This window comes from Myxocyprinus asiaticus, chromosome 50 (genome assembly GCF_019703515.2).
Source record: "Myxocyprinus asiaticus isolate MX2 ecotype Aquarium Trade chromosome 50, UBuf_Myxa_2, whole genome shotgun sequence".
NCBI classification, from domain to species: Eukaryota; Metazoa; Chordata; class Actinopteri; order Cypriniformes; family Catostomidae; genus Myxocyprinus; species Myxocyprinus asiaticus.
In genome coordinates this window covers 21,745,965-21,765,809 of record NC_059393.1, presented here as the reverse complement: position 1 = coordinate 21,765,809, position 19,845 = coordinate 21,745,965, and the positions used below count along the sequence as shown (strand labels likewise).

The following is a 19,845-nucleotide window of genomic DNA, read 5'->3' as shown; positions in this document are numbered from 1 at the left end:
TGAATCACTAATTCTATTGTATTTTGTTCAGTTCTCTTCTATTCAGTTCTATTTTGTTCTGTTGTGTTCCGTTCTGTTCTATTTTTGAGGCCCAAGCTCTGAAAGTGCGCAGGACCTATTGTTCTTCTAAGGATTTTTATTATTATTAGGGCCCAATCACTGAAAGTGCAGAGGCCCTATTGTTCTTCTAATAAATATTTTTATTATAATTTTTTTTCAAGGTTTCAGGGGCTTTTGGGGCACTTGACATGTTCAAAAACTCATGAAATTTTGCACACGCGTCAGAGTCGTTGGCCATTAGGGCTTGACAAAAGTTCATACATGGGCGTGTAGAGGGGGCTCTGTAGCACATCCCTTTTGAGATACAGTCACCAAACTTTGTACATATATAGATCTCATCAAGCCTGACAACTTTCACACTGACAGTCATAAGCTCCGCCCAACAGGAAATCGGCCATTTTGGATTGTTTGAAAAATGCATGCTCTGGAATTTGAAATATTCTTCCTAGGGGATTCATGTTACAGGTACCAAATGTGGGCTTCATCATGCCTAGACATAGGCGATGCTAAATTAGGAACTGATTTTTGATATATTGAAGTGTTGCCATGGCAACGCAATAAATGGGAAACTGGAAGGTCTTATATCTTCTGCGTGTATCATGTGATTTACATCAAAATTGAGCCGTGTGTTTGGCCTTGCGGGCTGATCACATTGATGTGGCTATTGTGGGTCACGGTTGTAGCGCCACCAACTGGCGGAAGGAAGTGTGGTACTTTTAACAGACTTTGAAATATTCCTCTTATGTTTAACTGAATTGCTTCAAATTTTTTAGAATAATGTTAAGAAGTGCAGGTTTAAAATCTGTAGTGCCCCATTTAAATTGGGCATGTAAGACGGCCTCTGGAGCACCCCCATTTTCACCTACAGTCACCAAACTTGGTACAGTTCTCACCAAGTCAGACAACTTTCATAATTACAGTCTTTAGCTCTGCCCAACAGGAAGTCGGCCATTTTGGATTTTCTGAAAATGGCAAATCTCTGATCTCTGTTCTGTTGTATTGTTATTTTCTATTATCTTGTGCTCTACTGTGTTCCGTTCTGTTTCTATTCTATTGAATTAAATTCTGTTCTTTTACATTCTATGCTACTCTATTCTGTTCTGTTTTATCTCCTACAAGGTGGCTTTTGTTTGTTTGTTATCTTGGTAACCCTTTTTTCTAAACTATAGGCAGTTCCTCTGCTGGTACCTTAATGAGGTTTAATACTCTGAGTCCAGAAGAACACAGTGCCCAACATAATGATGTGTGGATTTAGTGTTAAAAAGTGCTGTGTTGACGGTCCGTAACATGTCCCGCTCATTAAACTGTCAACAAACTGCACCAGCAAGACACTGACAGCCAACAGCACCCCACAGTGTGTACTCTGTAAATATTTGAACATCTGGACCACCTGAAGGTCATACTGGAATGTGTCAAACTTCATGAGGCAGAACGGTCTATACAAGACAACTCCAACAAAGACCTCTGTAATGAAAGCCATTGTTTCCTGGGTAAATTGGTTGGTTTATCTGTTACAAATTCCTGTGGTCTTAAGTACAGTTTTGTGTACTTTTATTACTTATAAGTGCAGCAAAACACCTTCCATTAAAGAAACACCTTTTTGATGTTGACCTCTCCAACCATCCATAGAGACATAGTGATTTTGAGATAATTAGAAGGTTAGGTGTTTTAGATTATGTGTTTGAACACTTCAAGGAGAGCTTACGTTTAAACCTACAACATTGCAGTTTCCAAGTCAGGACAATTCATGCTTTTGGTCAACTTTTCACGGTTTGTGAGTGTTAAAGATGAGGTAGACTATGAATTACACATTTGGGTATCTACATCATTATGGTAATTCTGATCCCTTGTTGTTCCACTCTCCGATTTGAAACAGCAACCCTTTGGTTAGAAGTGTAAATTGTCTTTTATACTACATAATAATAGATTAAATATAAATGCATTTAGCATGGTACAGTACATTTAACCATGATACCATGAAACAATTTACATTTAGAAAATGATCATAGGATATCTCCTACAGTTGTTCTACTTAGTCACAGGCATTTTTGGCTACAGTCTGAAAATGACAAATTACAGTTTGAAGTATTTCTCTTCTTTGCTGCTGTTTTGACGTTGAAGTGTTAAATGGACATCTGGATCATATTGTCTCGTCTGAGAGTCTGTTCTGGCACGAGGGAGTCGGAAAAATACTTAATTCTCAAACAAGTCTGAGTTGTCCGTGCCTTTCTATGTCTTGGGGAGATGCATTTTACAATCATTATGTACCATGTAAACGTAAGACTTTTTGAGCACTCTTGTGGTAAGTGATATAAGAGAATTCAGGCATGTCTGGCAAATGCTAAAACGTTGATATTCTTTTGATCTACCATTGTCCTGTACTGTGTGTGTGAACATCCATTTGGCTACCTAAAGCCTAATCTAAATAATCATTTTTGATTGAACTATCCCTTTCAATGCAAACACACGAATGGACATAAATTTGTGCTCACTTATTTCCTGCTATATTACAAAAAGAAGAAGCTGGGATGTTATATGACTTAAATGAATATGTGATTATGTATCATATTTCCTCAGAATCTTGGCAGCATAACCAGGGTAATGAGAAAAACTGAAGGAACGGCTGTAGCAAAATTATCATGAAAGGAGCCAAATGTTAATGTGCCATTAATCGGTCTGTAGAATGATCCTGGCATTTCTAAAATGTTTAGTCTATCAAGCTTGCAGGTTAGCATTCTAAGAAAGCTGTTAAAAATTACTTTTTCAGATTCAAAGTCCCAGTCAACAAATCTGAAATCACATACGGTGAAATCGCCCCACGGTTCAACATGAGACCCGCCGATAAGAGTAATTTGTCTGTGGTTTCGTTTGACCAACATAAAATGTCAGTCAAGCCAGTTTTCTGATTAATGTTTTAAACTTTCAGCTTTATCGGATCCAAACAAATTAAGTTCTATGATGGAAAGACAGACATTAATTGTCTAGACTGTTTAGATATTCTCATAGACCCTTTGCTTCAGCGCTTGCCATTAAGATGCTGTCCTTTACTCTTTTGGAGTGGGTCCATTTAGTTTCGAGAGACTTGCCATTTTTCCATCACTCATTACAACATCGGCCTTTCACAGACTGTAGTCTTGAGAGTCATGGAAAGTTGTGTCCTGTGCCACAGTTTGTGAGACCCAGCGTAAATCTATGGAAAGTCTCAAAATGTCTTTTAACATAGCCCGTAAAGAGGATTTAACACAATGCAAATGTTGTCCTTTTTTAATTTATGATGTATGCTAAATTTCCAAAGTGGGCAACGTGATCTAGGGTGTTTGCGATGGTAATTTACAGTAGTGTCTTTTCTGTTTACAGTGTGGAGGACACAAAAGATGTTCTCTTGTTCTTCAGGACTTTGAGGATGTTTTCTGAGAGATGCAAGGAGAGACGTGAAACATTTCAACACTTTCAGGTAACAGTCCTAAAGAAACAGAATAAAGGTGCTCAGCCAGATGAGGTGTGGTTAGAAAAGCCATATTTTGAAATAAAAAAAACGAAGGTGCAAAACTTACTAAATAGATAATTAACTTTATTTGATGAAAATGAAGACATTTAGGACGTTTCGGCCTATCTACAGAGTCTCCATCAGATACCCTGTAGCACCTTTTTCTTCACAATATATATTACTTTCAGGTAAGACAATCAAGTGATTCAGTGTAGCCTCTTTATGTCATCATGAGCTGATTTTGATATTTTAAGAATAAAATTCATAGTAGTAAATTCACACATATCAGTGTTCCTGCAGATCCTTAAAAAGTCTTAAAATAACTTAAATTCAGTTTTCCAAAATTTAAGGTCATAAAAAGTCTTAAATATCTTAAATGATACAACAAAAGTCTTAATTGTCACTTAAAGATGTATACATTTGGAGGCAGAAAGACAGGAATCCTGATATGAACTAATGTGATAATCAAACTTCAACAGAATACGATTTAATTAAATAAGTAGGGGGGGGTTTGTGGGTGTTTTCAGCCGTTGCAGAGCAGTTCACAATCATTTGGCCATATCAGAAATTTATGACAAGCGATCACTAATGATCAACTGTTGAAGATGATGATGTAGTGTTGATGAAATATGACAATGTTTACTTTTAATTGTTTATATTGTAATACTTTGTAGATTATTGTAGGAGTATACATTTTATTTCCCTTATCTGTTTGAATGAGCAGCTAGAAGCTGTGAAGTGCATACATTTCAAAATAAGAGTCCCCGGTGTATTTCAGCCTTTAAAGTTAAAAGTTTCGTGCTATGAATCAAATCATTTTTATTTATTTATTTTTTTATTTTATTTTATGATTTTTTTTCTCTTGGTTATTGGTATATGTGTTGCACCATAAACTGCATCTGGAATTTAATTCAATTTGGACTCTTGTAGCCTCTGTCTGGCCCTCCCCATCACAGGAAGGAAAGACTAAGAACATTTAATATAGGCTACCAATTTAAAAAAAATATTGGCAGATTAATTGCCTTTCAACACATTATCATATCAGCGAAATCCAATATTGGTCAACCTCTTATTTGTATTTATTGAAATAATGGTACATAAACCAGTTTTAATGTGATATACGGTATATGTGGAAAACATGACTTGAGTATTTTAAACTTGCATATAGCCTACCCTGTTTTACTGATGAGCAATGTTAAGGCCATGTTGAATGTGTGCCCCTCCCTGTTTAAGAGTCTGTGATACATGATTTATTTTGAGATTGTGTAGGTTTGTTTTTGTATGGGGATACGGTATTCATTTTATTTGTTCAGGTCTTAGAAAAGGTCTTAAAAAGTCTTAAATTAGATTTTAGAAACTCTGCAGCAACACTGCATATGATATATGCCCTATAAATACAGTTATTTTTTAGACAGGGAAAATAAAATGGCTAGAGTTGTGCCACTTGGGAGTTCAGCATGACAAAAATAGAAACGAGGTGTTTATCCGCTGAATGTGCGATGTGTGCGTGGGGGGGCGTTAGGTTACAAATGGGGGGCGTTTATCAGTCATAATAATCAAATCTATCGTCAAGTTCCTCTTTGCATGAAAATGTTTATCTAGACTTGGCGTAGGCACAATCTCAACTAATGCACCTGTATGGGTCTATAGATGGATACGGCTCAATGGACAGAGCAGCGCGAGCGCAAAGCTCTTAAAGCTCGAGCTCTTAAACTCGCAGCTTTGCGAGAATCAGTGAGAAGCATGGCGTGAGATGCGGAAACCATTTGAATTCGGCACAGAATTCTACATCACCACTCTTGAATTTACTACAGTAACACTTAACTGTACTTTAGGCAGAAATAGATTGATAATAAATATGATCATATCACTACTTCAGCTCTATTACATTTGTCATAGGCTGTACAACTTATAAATATTTATATTGTGTATTTATTGTTTTTACATGTGTTTAGAGTAGGTCTACTGTTTATAATTACAAAAATGCCATAGTTTGTTTTATAGAAATCATGTTACATCTAACCATGGTAGTGAAGAAGATCCATGCTTCCATGTGTTTACTATGGTCTTGTTACAAATACCACTGTTAAAACTATAAAAATAATGAATAAATTAAAAATGTCAAATAGGCAAATGTAAAATATATTAACAGTATCACTTATATTATTAGTTTTTGTCTTCACATTTTCATTTTATAGGCCCCAGCTATAGCTGTCTATCTGCTTGAATTCAAGAAACGTAAGGTTTGGTCTAACATTCATGATGTGTAAGCCTGCTGAATTTATTAACAAAACTATTTAAGGCTACATACAGTGAAATTGCATAATAAACGTCACCATTTCTAATCATTCAGTTTGTGCAGCTACACCAGTTTCAAACACTAACCTACAAACTCATCAATGCCACTTTGTTTATTCTTGAAGAAGTACAAAAACCTTCGTAACTTTTGTGTGTATGGTGACTAGATTCACAACTTTGGACAGCCACCTACACCGCATTGACGCATTCTGTATCTTGTGCTACAGGACACATCGCTTCTTGTCCGGTGTGCAACTGGCTTCAGTAAATGTTATGTCACCCTTTTGTGGTCTCCCAAAGCTATTACACCAGACTACATTACATTACTACGTAATCAACTGACAGTGAATTGGAAAGCACACAAACTAGGCTTCTAATTTAAATGTTGGCTTATGTTAATATATCAATGCCTCAAATACGTATCGAGATAATAATGTGCCAATCAATAATCAACGTTTCAATATTTTATGACATTCCTGCTTTGGAGAAATATGTTAGATTCTACCATGAATAACGAAGTTCCCCACTATTATTTATCTTATTGTGTTGTATTATTGCTTATTCTGTGTTCCTTAACATCTGTATTTCACAAGACTTTCATAAGGATGAGAAATTGCTGAATGTCATATTGGGAACAAATTCCATGACTTGATGGCAGTGAAAGTTTGGGAATGAAGCTCCGAGGCAGTATGGAAAACATTCCATTATTTTTTTGGATCATTGTGCTGTAATGGCTGCCAATTTGGCCAATGAAATGGAACAATATTACCCTATGTTTTCCAGAACTTTCTGCGTACACAATCATCGGCTTTAATTGGTTTGCAATTTGCAGACATTTCAGTCTTTTTTTTTTTTTTAAGAGCTGCCCACATTATTTTTGTTTTAACTGTGGTCTAACAAAGCTGTTATAAAAGATAAAAGGCAAACTTGACACAAGTGTTTTTTTTTAAAGTGTATTTAAAAAACAACTAAAGAGAACATAGCATGTTGATTTTCATACAATGTTTTACTGTACAGTCTATTCATGTTTTACACATAGGTAATAATTACAAATGTAGTATATAAATAATATTCAAACAAATCAGAGAAGGTAAGTCATGGAATACCAGATGTCAGGTATCCTTTCTGGAATGGGTTCCTCACCTTCTGATTGACTTAGCAGGCTAAGTAAGACGTTTAAACAGTACAAGTGACAGAATTTCACAGAGTTTTGAGGAATGCTAGAAGCTTGACTGCGACTTTTCATGAACTCAGATTTCACTATGCCACAGCCTTTAGGGGTTATTTACAATGGGAATGAAGTCATTCTTTATTGAACTTCTTTCTAATCTTTCTTGACTTGCAGTTCAGTTTCTTCTATTAAGTCAATATCAAGAGAAAATCTAAGGGCAGCTGTTACATAATCATATATATATATATATTTATATATAGAACAAAATCGCATGGCATACCCTGTTGTACAATCAATTCTGCACAGGCACCAGGAGACTGAATTGCTTTCCCACCCCGGTTTTAGTTATCATCATTGAATATCCAGGGATTTCGCATTGCAATCCCATCTTTGATTCTTTTTTTTACTGGTATCGCCCAATTGGCAGAGACTGTAGGCACGTGAAACAGCCGGGATACTTTGCGAGGATGACTGGGTTTCCGTCCAAACGGATCTCGTTCATGTTGGGGCGGATGTAGTAGGTGTCGTTGCTTTTGCAGAAGGTGTCCACACTCACCATCGAAATGTTATTATTCTATAAATGAAAAAACAGAAGGGTCTAGAGCTCTTTCAAGATGTTTACTAATCTGCTTTAGTAAGTATTGATATGGTTCCATTTTCAAATGGGAGTATGGCACTAAGTCACTTCAATGCTTCTGAAGAACTTGCAGGAAGCATGCAAAGCATTTTCAAGAGTCTTACCTGAAGATGAAGCGTGCGGACACTCTCTGGAATTACAGGAACGGCCTCCAATTCATTGTGAGCAAGATACAGATTCATCAGTCTGTTCAATTTCTGTAAGGAAATGAGATCTTGGTCAGGATTCTAAGTGTGGAGGATCAAATGAGATAACGCAAGGCTGTTTTCATGTTGTTGTCTTTCTCAAGCCACAATTCACTTGGGTATTTTTCAGGCACTATTCGATATTTCCACTCAGTGTGAAACTGCAGAAACCAAGTGACAGACAAAATGTCCTGTCATGGTCGTAGCTCGTTTGGAAAAAAAACATTGAAGAGATTGGTTGTCACTATGGTGCATCATGTCTGGTAAGAACACTCACCTCATTACATCTAGAAAACTGGTAGTGTTTTCAAACAGGTGCCCAGCAGGTGGTGTAAAATGATGTCAGACATTATGTAATTCGTGGCACTTTACCTTGAAAGCATTTGCCTTGATGCCTTTAGTCTTCAGTTTGTTGTGATTGGCATTGAAGGATGTTAATTTTCCCGGCAGCATTGGCAACTTGACCAGCTGATTTTCAGCTAGCGAGAGCTCCTCTAGCATGGTGAGTTTAGCAAAGGCACCATCCTCAATATCAGAAATTATGTTTCCAGTGAAGTCGATTCTCTTCAAAGTCACTAAGGTAGATGAATGGAAATGGACAGGTGAGCATTCAATGGATAAATAAAGCTGAAATTATATGCATTGTATTCCAGACATCTTTCATTGTCATGCTAATTAGGCTCTGAAATTACTGTACACGCTTCTAGAATTTTGCTGTGGTTGCTTTTTTGTATTTATTATAATTTTAGTGTGTTAACATTTTTAATAGGAGCTGGAATCTGCTGGGACTTTGAGACACAATAGTATGATATGATAATATTGTGATTCTTTGTTTAGTGCATAGTTATTCAAAACTGTTATATATTGCGATCTTTTTCTAACTTGTTTCTCTTTCATCTGCGTTGGACTTAGGTACTTAATTTGGTAGAATTGAAATAGTTGAGTGTATGTTGGCGATGACCTTAAGCACAGTGTGCGGAACACAGATTTCGTCCTCAGCATAGTATGCATCTGTACGTGTCGTCAGCACATGCGCCTGTTTTTGACTGCACGAAAAGAAGAACACAAAGCAGTCATAGTGCGCATGCGTGAAACACGGCCGTATGGGGGAGATGGAATGACACACTGAAAAACGAAGTATGCCCTAGCCTTAATGCAATGGTATGTTTTGCTGTCTTTACTTGCTCTGAATCTCTTTTCCCCAAAAATATTTATCTAATTTAACTAAAAATATAAATTTTTGGTGTGAGAATATCGATAAAATATCATACGATTAAATATTGCAATACTTGGAAATATCGTTTCCCCCCCCACCACCCCCTACGTATGTAACAGATCAAACTGAGTATAAACATTGGCAAAGGAGGACTGCCCAGGCCTGTTTGTTAGCCACAGTTAGCCAAGCCATCAGTAATTTTTGTTTATGGGCAGATGTTATCATGTTTTGAAAGATGACTTCTATGTATGATGTTACCAAAAGTGTTCTAAACACCGACTGCTCCCTCTTGCTAACTTTTTGTACTCCTGATGCACTACTGCAGGCAGAGGAGTTAAACACATGCTAAAGTTTTTCTCAACGCATACATACTTTTTTAAACATTGTGGTTCAGGAATATAATCAATGTCTTTACAAACTTATGGATGATTCATGATTAGATTTTTTTCAGCTTTTAAATGTACTCCAACGTGATTCAAATCGTATGTTCTTTATTAGAATGCAAGGCAACCTGGTTAGAGAAATCCAAGTTCTTTTCATTATAGGAAACAAAGGTGTGCAAGAAAAATGTACAAATGCACCACAGAGTGTAAATGTAAAATAAAATCTAATAAACCCAGATAATAATAGAATAAGAAAACTGCAAAATAATTCTTAGCCAGTGTAGGTAGTTTTATCTAAACCAAGTCTATCTAGAAATCAATATCTATAAATTATCAAGTTTATCTAGAAAGTACTCATTGTATATCAAACCATTTGTGTGTATTTTCATAAACCTCTGCAGATAGAGATGCACCCTCTAGCGGTTCACGCTGACCATTGCAGCAATATGAAGTGATTTATCATTGCAAATCAACTATCAAAATGAGTTTGTCAAAATGATCGCTTCCCAAATGTTGGCTATAGATGCAGTACACTTGAAACGCCACAGAACAAAGCAATAATTAGCGATCTATCTGAATCATCATGGTAAAAGGACCGGCGGATGTTCCTATATAAAGCCTCTCCATGATTTGAAATGAAGCGCCCATAACTGTCATGTAACTAATGCTTTTTTGTGGGTAAAAAGAAAAGGAGATCGTTCATCAACATGCACGCCGAGGCCAGTTATGATCTTAAGCCAGTGTGTACATGCATGATGGACGAAGCTGAGCTACAATAACACTGTGTACAGTCTCCGTGTAGTACCTGTCACGTTCATTTGGAGCGTGCCACACACATGCAGCTGATCAGATCGGGAGTGCATTAAGACAAGCACTGTGAATTCTTTTTCTCTCCCTTATTCAATCTTTGGTGGATTTACAATGTATCTGACTATAGCGTTTGGAATATTTATTTGCAAAATCTAAATTTCTTGATTAAAAACAAACATATAAAAAAATGGTGTCAAAACGCAAATTCGAATTAATTGGAAAAACCGTCCAGCCCTACGATCACGTTGCAATTATATATCATGTCCCTGACATTTGGAAACCTTTCAGTTGAAACTGAGGCTTGTCTGTTTCTGTAAAAAGCATCTCTTTGTCTCCTGCTTTCCTTGAGGGTAATCCCTTATCCTATCCAGAAGTTGTTGAATAATTGTCTTGCAGTCAATAAGAAGGCCAGAGCATGTCAAGTCAGGAGGAACTCACCGACATCTCCAAAATCTTTTGCTGTTATCTTCTTTATCTTGTTGTACCGAGCATAGAGGTAATTTGTCTCCTTGGGCAGAGCAGGCACTGATGTCATATCTGGGTCAACCTCCTCACAGTAGACCGATCCGGTCAGACACACACACAGTAGACAAGTTGGAAGGTCTGGAAAATGCACAAGTCTTAATTAAAAACAGGAAACCTTATAAAAATTGTCCAGGCATCAGTAGTTCTTTACCTGAAGGGTCCCCCACAGGCTGGAGTGAGCCGGAGTCATCTGGGGTATCGGCAAGCAGAAGGGCATTGTTGTTGTCGTAGTCCACATCTCTCTGGAAAATAGTCACGTTGGTTGCTTGACTTATTGTCATATTCAGAGTAAATGTCATCAATTCACATCAGTGACAGGTTGTGATTATTCTTAATGATTCCAGTTCCTTAACAGTTCCATTAACAATTATTTTAGCATTTTCGAGGAAGAAGTATTTGGAAAAAATTAAATTTTTATTTGATTTACAGCCCTCAGCAGCCTCTGACCAAAAGATCTGATGATTTTCTATTTAAAAAGGTGTTTACACAGTCATTCATTTTTATTAAGTACTGCTAATTACAACAGAACTCATAGAGGGGAATTGTACCCAGGGAAAAAAACGCAAGTTATTTCCATGTGCTGTATGTGGTGTTTTTGTGCCCGATTCACTAAAGGGATTATGCAGATCAGGCAACGGCTCAAAAGCACCCTCAAAATCGCTCCTGAACGCAATTTGCATGCGCAGTTATGATATTGTGGGCCGATTCTGAATGCTATATAGCGGAGGATGCAGCAGACCACGGTTAAGCCCATAGTATATTCGGTGTACAGGACGCAAATCTTGTCATCAGCAGAGTGCTCGAGCACTGAAATTGCGCAGCCCGATTTTTCTAACCGTGCGTCTTTGAATGCGCAGATTGCGCATGCGCCTGGAATTATTTGCACAAATTAGTGGATCCACAAGGTGGCAATACTCACATTTGAGCCATTGCTGTCACGAAGAAATGCTAGATGTAATCGCCGGTAAATAACAGGAGATGAAGGTAAAAACAACAACAGTCATAGCGAGCATGCGGCAAACACCTGTTTATGCGTGCACCGTCAAGTCGAGTATACAGGCTGAGCTGCTGAGCGTTTGCATCAAAATCAAAGGATACTTTGGGCTTAATCTGACACACTTTAGCAGGACTGAACATCATCATTGACTACTGTGATCCAGACACCTGAATCATCTCTTTAACATGCCAAAAGTGTGCTTGACTACACCACGCATCAGGATATGTGCCAGGTTATAACGCTCTTATCCATCATTTAATCATTCTATGAGGAATGACTGCTGATATGATAGAAACTGTACATAAACATCTCTTAAAGTTAATTTTACCACCTACTTTCATCCGGCGGTAATAGCGAAATGTAAATTACAGAAGACAGTTTTTGTGAATGAAGCACAATCTTTAAAAGCCTAATTTACATGGAAAGTAGGCATGTTTGCACGGAAAGGAATGACATTGACTTAATTAAAATACTCAAGACGCAGCGCGATTTCAGTGCTGATTGTGCCTGCTTTAAATTGCGGGTGGTTAGAGAATAAGATGCCAATTTTTTTTGTGCTAAAATTGCGCAAAACACATTGTCAAATCAACAACCACCCAGTAATTACTCTTAATTAGGGATGCTCCGATCGATCGGCCATCGATCGGTATCGGCCAATATTCACGTTCTATGACTCGACTGGTGATCGGTAATTTGGCCGATCGCATAAACTGATCGCTCATGTCGTAAAAGACGCGCGGCTCCTTTAAGACTTCAGCAGCACTGTCATGGCATCACGGACTCGGGAGTGTGGGGAATACTGGCATAGTGTTGTAAGACAACAACAAACTTGATTCAGCAGTTAAGAATGATGCAGGTATGGTGAATATGAAATGTTTGTGTACCTTATTGTTAATGTGGCATTTCACACGAGACAAGGCAAAGGGAAAACAGCGTGAGCTGTGAAATTGTCCTTACTATCGTTCATGGCAGCAGCTTCTCAGTCTCCGCCGGGCATAGGCATCTCAGTAATAACGCGAGTTACAAGATGTGGTGTAAATTCAAACATCTTTATTAAATATCTCTTGAGTAAACAGCAATAACAATAGTAGCACCTGTAGAGTGTAGAAACATGCACTCTTTCTCCGCTTTCCTTTCATCTCTTGCCCTCATGAGAGAGCGCGTGTTCCCCTTATTAAAGTTCAAGCAGCAATGTGAAAAATGAACTATTAATACAGTCATCCAACTAAATCAAAAGGCAGGGAAGAAATTTATAAATATAATAATTCTTTATACAATATTAAGATACCATAGTATTAAATGTAATACAAAAATAAAATAAGGAATAATAATAATTAAATGAAATAATGACAATGAATCAATGGCCAAAAATGTCACTAAGTTTAATTGCACATATGGGTTATCAGTTTGTCTTCAGTTTGACACAAATCTCTTTTTTTTTTATAGGGCAATCAATGTTAATATAGAGAATATTTTATTAGCCTGTACTTGTTTTAAAGTCTTCTTAAAAAAAGCTTTTTATACTTTTTTTGTCAGCAAAAACATGACAAATTGATATTACTGGGAAGAGAAGATTTGAATTAATAGTGACAATGTGTAGAAAGCTTACATATAGCCAGTTATGACATGGATCCTGATAAAAGGTGAAATTATCGGGATCAGGATTGGCCGATCAGGTGACAAGAAGATTGGTGATCTGTATCGGCTGTAAAAATCCTGTTCGGAGCATCCCTACTATTAATTCTTGGTTAATTTCAAGTCGGCCATAACTAAAAATAATGGGCTGATAAAGTAATTAGTTCAGTAGCAAGTGCTGTATGTTTTGTGCTATTACCGACTCAAGTAATTTGTTCTGGATTCGGGAATCAGACTACACTGGTCACTATATGTTTCGCGCTGTTGTTTCAATAGCACTTTTTCAGTGCCGCAGAGCGGTAGCAGAAGACACTGTCAATGTATTTTAGCAGTGTTGATTCTGTATTGGTGGAAGAACGCACGATAAGAACCGTTCATGAAACCGAAAGTCAAGCAGATCGGCAGATTAATTGACTGATATTAGGCCAATTTGAATTTATCAACGTGGGCTGATAATGGTGGCCGAGGTATCAGAAGTTGTCATTTCGCCCAATGTCAGTTCTTTTCAATAAATAGTTAATAGTGCACATTTTTTGTTTTCCTGAATTTTGAGTAAATGTTTTGTAAAATAAGTGGTTAATTAAATTCAGAAATTTTTAGTGCAATCTTATTCCAAAAACTTATTTGTATTATCTCTGATTAATAATACCATCATTACATTTTATTATTCATATTAGCATTATATTGGCCATTGACCACCACCCTGCTCTCTAGATATCGGCATTGTCTATACTGGTTCATATTACGATATATATATAAATACAAATACACACACACACACACTTCCCAGCCCTTGAGCTAATCTTATCATCCTGGTCACAAAAAAGTTGTATCTCTTTAGCTTGTTCAGACAGTATGCCTGGATACAAGTGTCTGTCCGGACTTGTGTGTCTCCAGGCATCTGTTAAATCACAGTGTCAGCGGCTGACCCCACAAATTATCGTGAAGCTGTGGGTGGGAGAATTTGAGCCTGAGGGAACTCATCTAGAACAGTTCGCTGACTAATCTGAGTTTCACACAGCGCCAGGTTGCTGTTGGATCCATTTCTGATTCGAATGGACTATTAATTCATAGTGTTTATTTTAACAAATCTGTCTGGTTTCAAAACTGGCAGAAGTAATCTGTACAAAAGTAATCTGATTCTATGGTGGAAATTAAGCAGATGTACACATGAAAACCTGTAAACGTGTGCTGTAATTTTTTTTGATCTTAAACTAAATCATTTTAGTGGTGAATATATAGATATTAGTATATTAGTATGGTAATATTAGACGCTAATCATTTTAATTTGAAAATCAGTTAGCAGTGCTGTATCTCAATGCTGAATATTCAACAGTTTGTCAACAAATGATATGCATAAATTGTTTTTGTAAAAATAATATATTTTTTTTTAATTTATTACTAATATTCTATAATGTTTATATTTATATGTATAATTAATTATATATTATTTGAAAATAATATAAGCATTCCTTAAGTGGAAAGAAAAAATAAACTTTTTAATAAACTGTAATAAATAAATTGTAAAACCAGGACACGCAATACACACAAAAAAACCTCTAGAGATTCTGTTATCTCAGATATTGCAGAAGACATGAACATGAAGTTTACCTTATTCCTCCTTGCTATTGCATTGATTTCTTCATTACGTCCTACATCCTTCTGCCTGTGATAACTGCGAGAGTGATAGTGTGCACCAGATGCTGAGAGCACCCATGATACAAATATAACAGCTGAAATAAGCATTCTCAGCTTGGTCCCCATTGTATCTGAAGAGTCTGTGATAGTTTCTGCCGTGTTAAAGAGTAGAAGTGCAGTGCAAGCGGTGGTTGGCTATTTTCTTTGTGCCTGTAAGTAAAATGTGATCTGTCAAATCAGGATTTTAAGCCCCACTGCAGGCTGCCAGAGGAGATCCTTAAGTGGGGGTTTATGGAACATACCTTAACCCTTTGCATTCCCATCTGGGCTGATCAGACCACTCTGTCGCCTGCAACAGTTGGCCATGTTTGTGGTTTGCTGGGGGAAAAAATGCTTACTAAAAGATATTGAAAAAGCAGAAGGCAACGAAAAGGACTGTCACATCTCCTGTGAGTATGAACTTTAGCTAAGAATTTTATATATATTAACATAGAAGGAAATCGGGCGTTGTTTATCTCTTTCTTGTTTATCATTGTGTTTTGTTTTTCTGTTAAAATACTTTCTCCTGTGAAAATGAAAATTCTGAGCTAGAGCATTCCGACCAGCCCGACATAGCAACCAATGTCTGGGGCGGGACTATCTGTTTTCGGCCAATGGGAGATGGAGGGAGTGTTTGTGAAACCTGTTTAAAAACATGAATTATTTTTGCAGTTCTGTTCGGTGTTGCTAGAGGCGCTTAGTTTACGCACTTCTCCTTTAAATTTCTCAGAGACGCTGAAAAAACAATATGACAATGGAAAGATTAAAGTATAGCTGCGTTTTAGAATGGATGAGGTCTTGCAGTTGCCAGGTTTCAAAATTCAAAAATTTGTTCAAAAGATTCCATCTTTGTTAACTGGTGATTAATCATTTTCAGGTAGTCTCAACAGTTTGTTTTCCAGTAACTGTTCTGAATGTTTTATAGGTTTGTCTTGACACGTTTCACTAAAAACATAAACAAAAATGGATTATAAACAGAAACAGAACTCCTCTATAAAACAGGCACTTGAAGATTAAAGTAGAGGGAAAACATGTTTAATAGGAAACATGTGACCGTTTCACTCCACTTTTTGCACCTTAAGACAAGACGAAAGGGCCCCTGGCCCCCTGAAATAAACATGCATGAGATGGTAATAAGGCCACAGAGAATGAATAGCATTACAGGTGTGTTTGCAATTATACCAACCTGTAAAACTTTACTATACTAGGAAAGGTGCCAAATACTAAGAAATATTTTCACAGTGCTGATCCTTTGTATTACATTTCTCCATCAGGGGGGTTTTGGACCACATGACTTGAAATGGAGGATTCAAAATATTTAGAGGTAACGCCTCTACACAATTTTTATTCTTGTTCACCTGTAGCATGTTATAGTAATTTCAAAATATAATAAAATAGTCAAAGTAGCTTTATTTATTAAATTTGCAAGAATTTACATGTATTAGCATGCAATAGAGCAGTGATTCCCAACCGGGGGTACCTGGGAGTCTCACGGCTGATGTGGACTGGTTTTGTTTTTGTTGTTGTTGTTGATGAATAAATATCATAACCTGCAACTTCCTCTTTTTATTTTGTACATCAGGGATATTACAATTTAATGTTGAAACCGTTGTGTGGTTTAAAAATGTATGTCTATGATAAATCAAGCATGTAAACCCACATCCTTTTGGTAGTTGTAGCAAGTTGTTAAAAATGTAAGTACATACTTTTTTAATGCAGACAACGAAGTGAGCTTTTGGATTTTAAATGTTGAGAAACATAACTGTCATATTCACCCCTTCCCCAAGCTCTCGATTCAGTTTCAATAAGGAAATGAAGCCAGTCACATCCCGGATGGGAAGCGCCGCGTCATTTCGGGTAGAACAAGGCACAGGTATCACTTCGTCGATGCAGTGCAGGTGGCAGTTCAAAGTTGTGAATCTAGTCACCATACACACAGAAGTTTGAAGGTTTTGTACATCTTCAAGAATGACCAAAGTGACGTTGATGAATTTGCAGATTAGTGTATGAAATTGGTGTAAAACCCCATTCACACCGCCGGTGACATCGCGTGGCAAAGCGACACAATCCCATTCATTTTCAATAAGAGTAGAAGGACTTCTGGTGGCACGAGCTGTTGTGACCGTTGGCGACAGAGATCGCTGTGGCGAGTGACGAGAAAGTTGAGAGAATTTTTACTTTATGCAAATGATGAGCGACATTCGCGAGCGACTACCAGTGAGAGTGAAGACAGAGGGTTTCACATCATCCGTCTTCAGGCAGGGAGATACTTGAGTTGAGTGAGTGCAGGCAATATGGAGAAGTTAAAAGTTTCTGTGAGCAATTTCACTCTTCTATATCATTTGTCTGTAACCACATACATGGATATAACCTAATAAAAAGATGCTTGGAAAACCGTGTCGGCATTCCGAGTGAGTTTGATTCATACATTGATTGATCGTTCATCTTGTTTATGATATGATGCATTGAGCACTGCTGCAGGTTATTTTTTTCAAAACACTCTCTCGTGCAAAATGTTAATTTTTAGAAGCAATAGAACAGATTCCTTGTCAAATTAGAATGATACCTTAGTTTTACCAGCAGTATAATCTGTAATCTACTATGGCCAGACGTGCAGTCCACCAATAACATTAAAGCGACAGAAGTAGAAACGCCCACAAGCAACACAGATCGCAGGGTCTAGCGACACCAAGCGACAATGTCATTTGCGGTATAAACAGGGTTTAACTGCGCACACGGAACGATTAGAAATGGCGACGTTTATTATGCAATTTCTCTGTATGTAGCCTTGAATAGGTTTCATTCAAGCTATCATACCACAAAAAGACTGAAACTGTAACTGAAAATACATTATGGAGGCTATATGAAAGATACAGTACATATATGCAAAATATCATCCAGTGATGGCAAGATTAAATCATCTGTCCTTTGATAATGATTTGGGTGGAATTTAATGGAGTTGCGCTCTGTGGCGCTGCAGAATTATGAGTAGCTTCCAGAGTTGTAGCTGGGTGCCGCTGACAGATGGTGAGTGGCGGTGTGCATACCTTATTAAAAAATAATTGTTTTGAATTATAGAATGTGCCATGTCGTCTGCATGACACGTCCGGTGTGTGACCCCCTTTAAGTTACCCTGCCTCTCACACTTTACCAAAGTTGTGTGGAGAAATATGTATTAAGAGACAAAAACTATTGTGCAACGGTTAGCCCTATTAAAATCGGAAAAAAAATGTCGATATAGATCGATAATCATCTGGAAAATGTTCTGATTATCGATGTGTGAATATGGCATAGATTCCAAGCCTAATTGGCATGTCATGTAATAAATTTGGTCGATTGACGGCCCTAATTCTTATAGGATGGGTTTCAATTTTGATTTATGTATGTTTAAGTTATAATGTCCATTTTGCTTACATTTGAAAAAATTCTCAGCTTATGCTGTAAATTAAACAGAAAACCTTCTAACTCGGTACATTACCAAATATTAGGATAATTAAAAAAAAATTAACAACAGGGCCCAAACTATGCTGTTCAATTGCTATTTATTTAGCAGATATCATAATTAACACAGCCAAAAGTTAGCTCAACTTTAAAGTAAAAGTAAAAGATCAATCTTGGTATTTTAAGAATCGATATCGGGATTGTTCAAATGAAAATTGCAATTAATCTGAAAAATCGATATTTTTACCCAGCCCAATACAGGGTAAACACATTGATTCATCAAAACCCAATGTATTTTTTTACCAGAAGGAACCCATCGCTCTGAATTTTTCATTTTAGGACTACAAATGAACAGCTGTATTGATTTTGATTGTCTCCAGGTTTGAACCTACCATTAAAGTCATTGTGTTTGAGCTACAGATGTTCCAGAGTCCTAGGAACGAAAAAATTGTTTAGAAAGTTTGTTATGGCCCAAATGGAGCCTCATCAGTCTTGACAGGTTAAACCCATTGTATGGAACTGATTCGAGTTTATTGGATGACATGCAAAAGGACAAGAGATTTGGAGTCTTCTTAGAGAAGTTGTTTTCCAGTGTTATCTGCAGGATCGATTCCGGAAGATCTGCTGGCATGGGCCTAAGCTTTTTGTTGCACATGTTGATTTTCGTGAGGCTCCTCGTGCCATATTTCTTTCCTTTATTGCCTGCGTCTGTTAGTCTGTTGCTACACAAATCCAGCACTGTAAGTTTTGTGTAGCATCAGTTTATAATTTTGAACATTTATTGAAGACCAAATGAGGTCTTTGAAGAGTTTTCAGCTTAGGCAATGGGTCTTTCAATATTATTGTGCTCAAGGTGAAGCTGAAAAAGTTATTTGAGTGTATTGAAGACGTCTTTTTCTTTAGATGATTGGAGCTTGTTGTAGCTAAGGTTGATCTTCCTCAGGGATGTGGCATTAACAAAAGGCTTAGCAGTTATTGCTTCAATGCCATTATGCTGTATGTACAAGTGTGGAATGTTTGGGAATCGCCTTGAGCTTGTGGTGGCCGTAGTTCATGGCAAAGGGGTAGGATGAGGGGCAAAAACATTCTGTTGCACAATCGTTAGTATACATCACTTGGGCATCATAATCAGATTGTTGAGGTACAGGAAGTTGAGGAACTTTGTGCAAAGAGTTGTCTTGCAATCTTGATAGTCTTGAGAAAATACCTGAGCTCCACAGAACATTGTTGTCCAAGTCTTTGGAGGCACCATAGTTTAGTGTTCCTTTCCCTTTTAACTGTGTGGAACAGACAAAAAAGAATTGTATTTTGAAAACTGGGACA

At 37.2% G+C, this 19,845-nt stretch overlaps 2 protein-coding genes across 3 annotated transcripts in view; one reads left to right on the top strand and one right to left on the bottom strand.

Annotated features, from left to right (window-relative positions):
- Positions 1-19,845, top strand: part of LOC127439250 (centromere protein P-like) — a 211,343-nt gene that overhangs the window by 141,546 nt on the left and 49,952 nt on the right. For both annotated transcript variants that reach the window (XM_051695444.1, XM_051695445.1), the window contains exon 6: positions 3,418-3,514. In XM_051695444.1, coding sequence (XP_051551404.1) covers positions 3,418-3,514 — 97 coding nt within the window. The remainder of the gene's footprint in view (positions 1-3,417; positions 3,515-19,845) is intronic.
- On the bottom strand, positions 6,803-15,479 carry LOC127439251 (mimecan-like). Its single transcript, XM_051695446.1, has 7 exons — positions 15,345-15,479; positions 15,016-15,252; positions 10,924-11,014; positions 10,686-10,850; positions 8,211-8,413; positions 7,758-7,850; positions 6,803-7,590 (listed from the first exon to the last, which is right to left on the bottom strand). Exons 2-7 carry the CDS (start codon positions 15,166-15,168, stop codon positions 7,420-7,422), a joined length of 876 nt encoding a protein of 291 aa, XP_051551406.1. The 5' UTR covers positions 15,169-15,252; positions 15,345-15,479; the 3' UTR covers positions 6,803-7,419.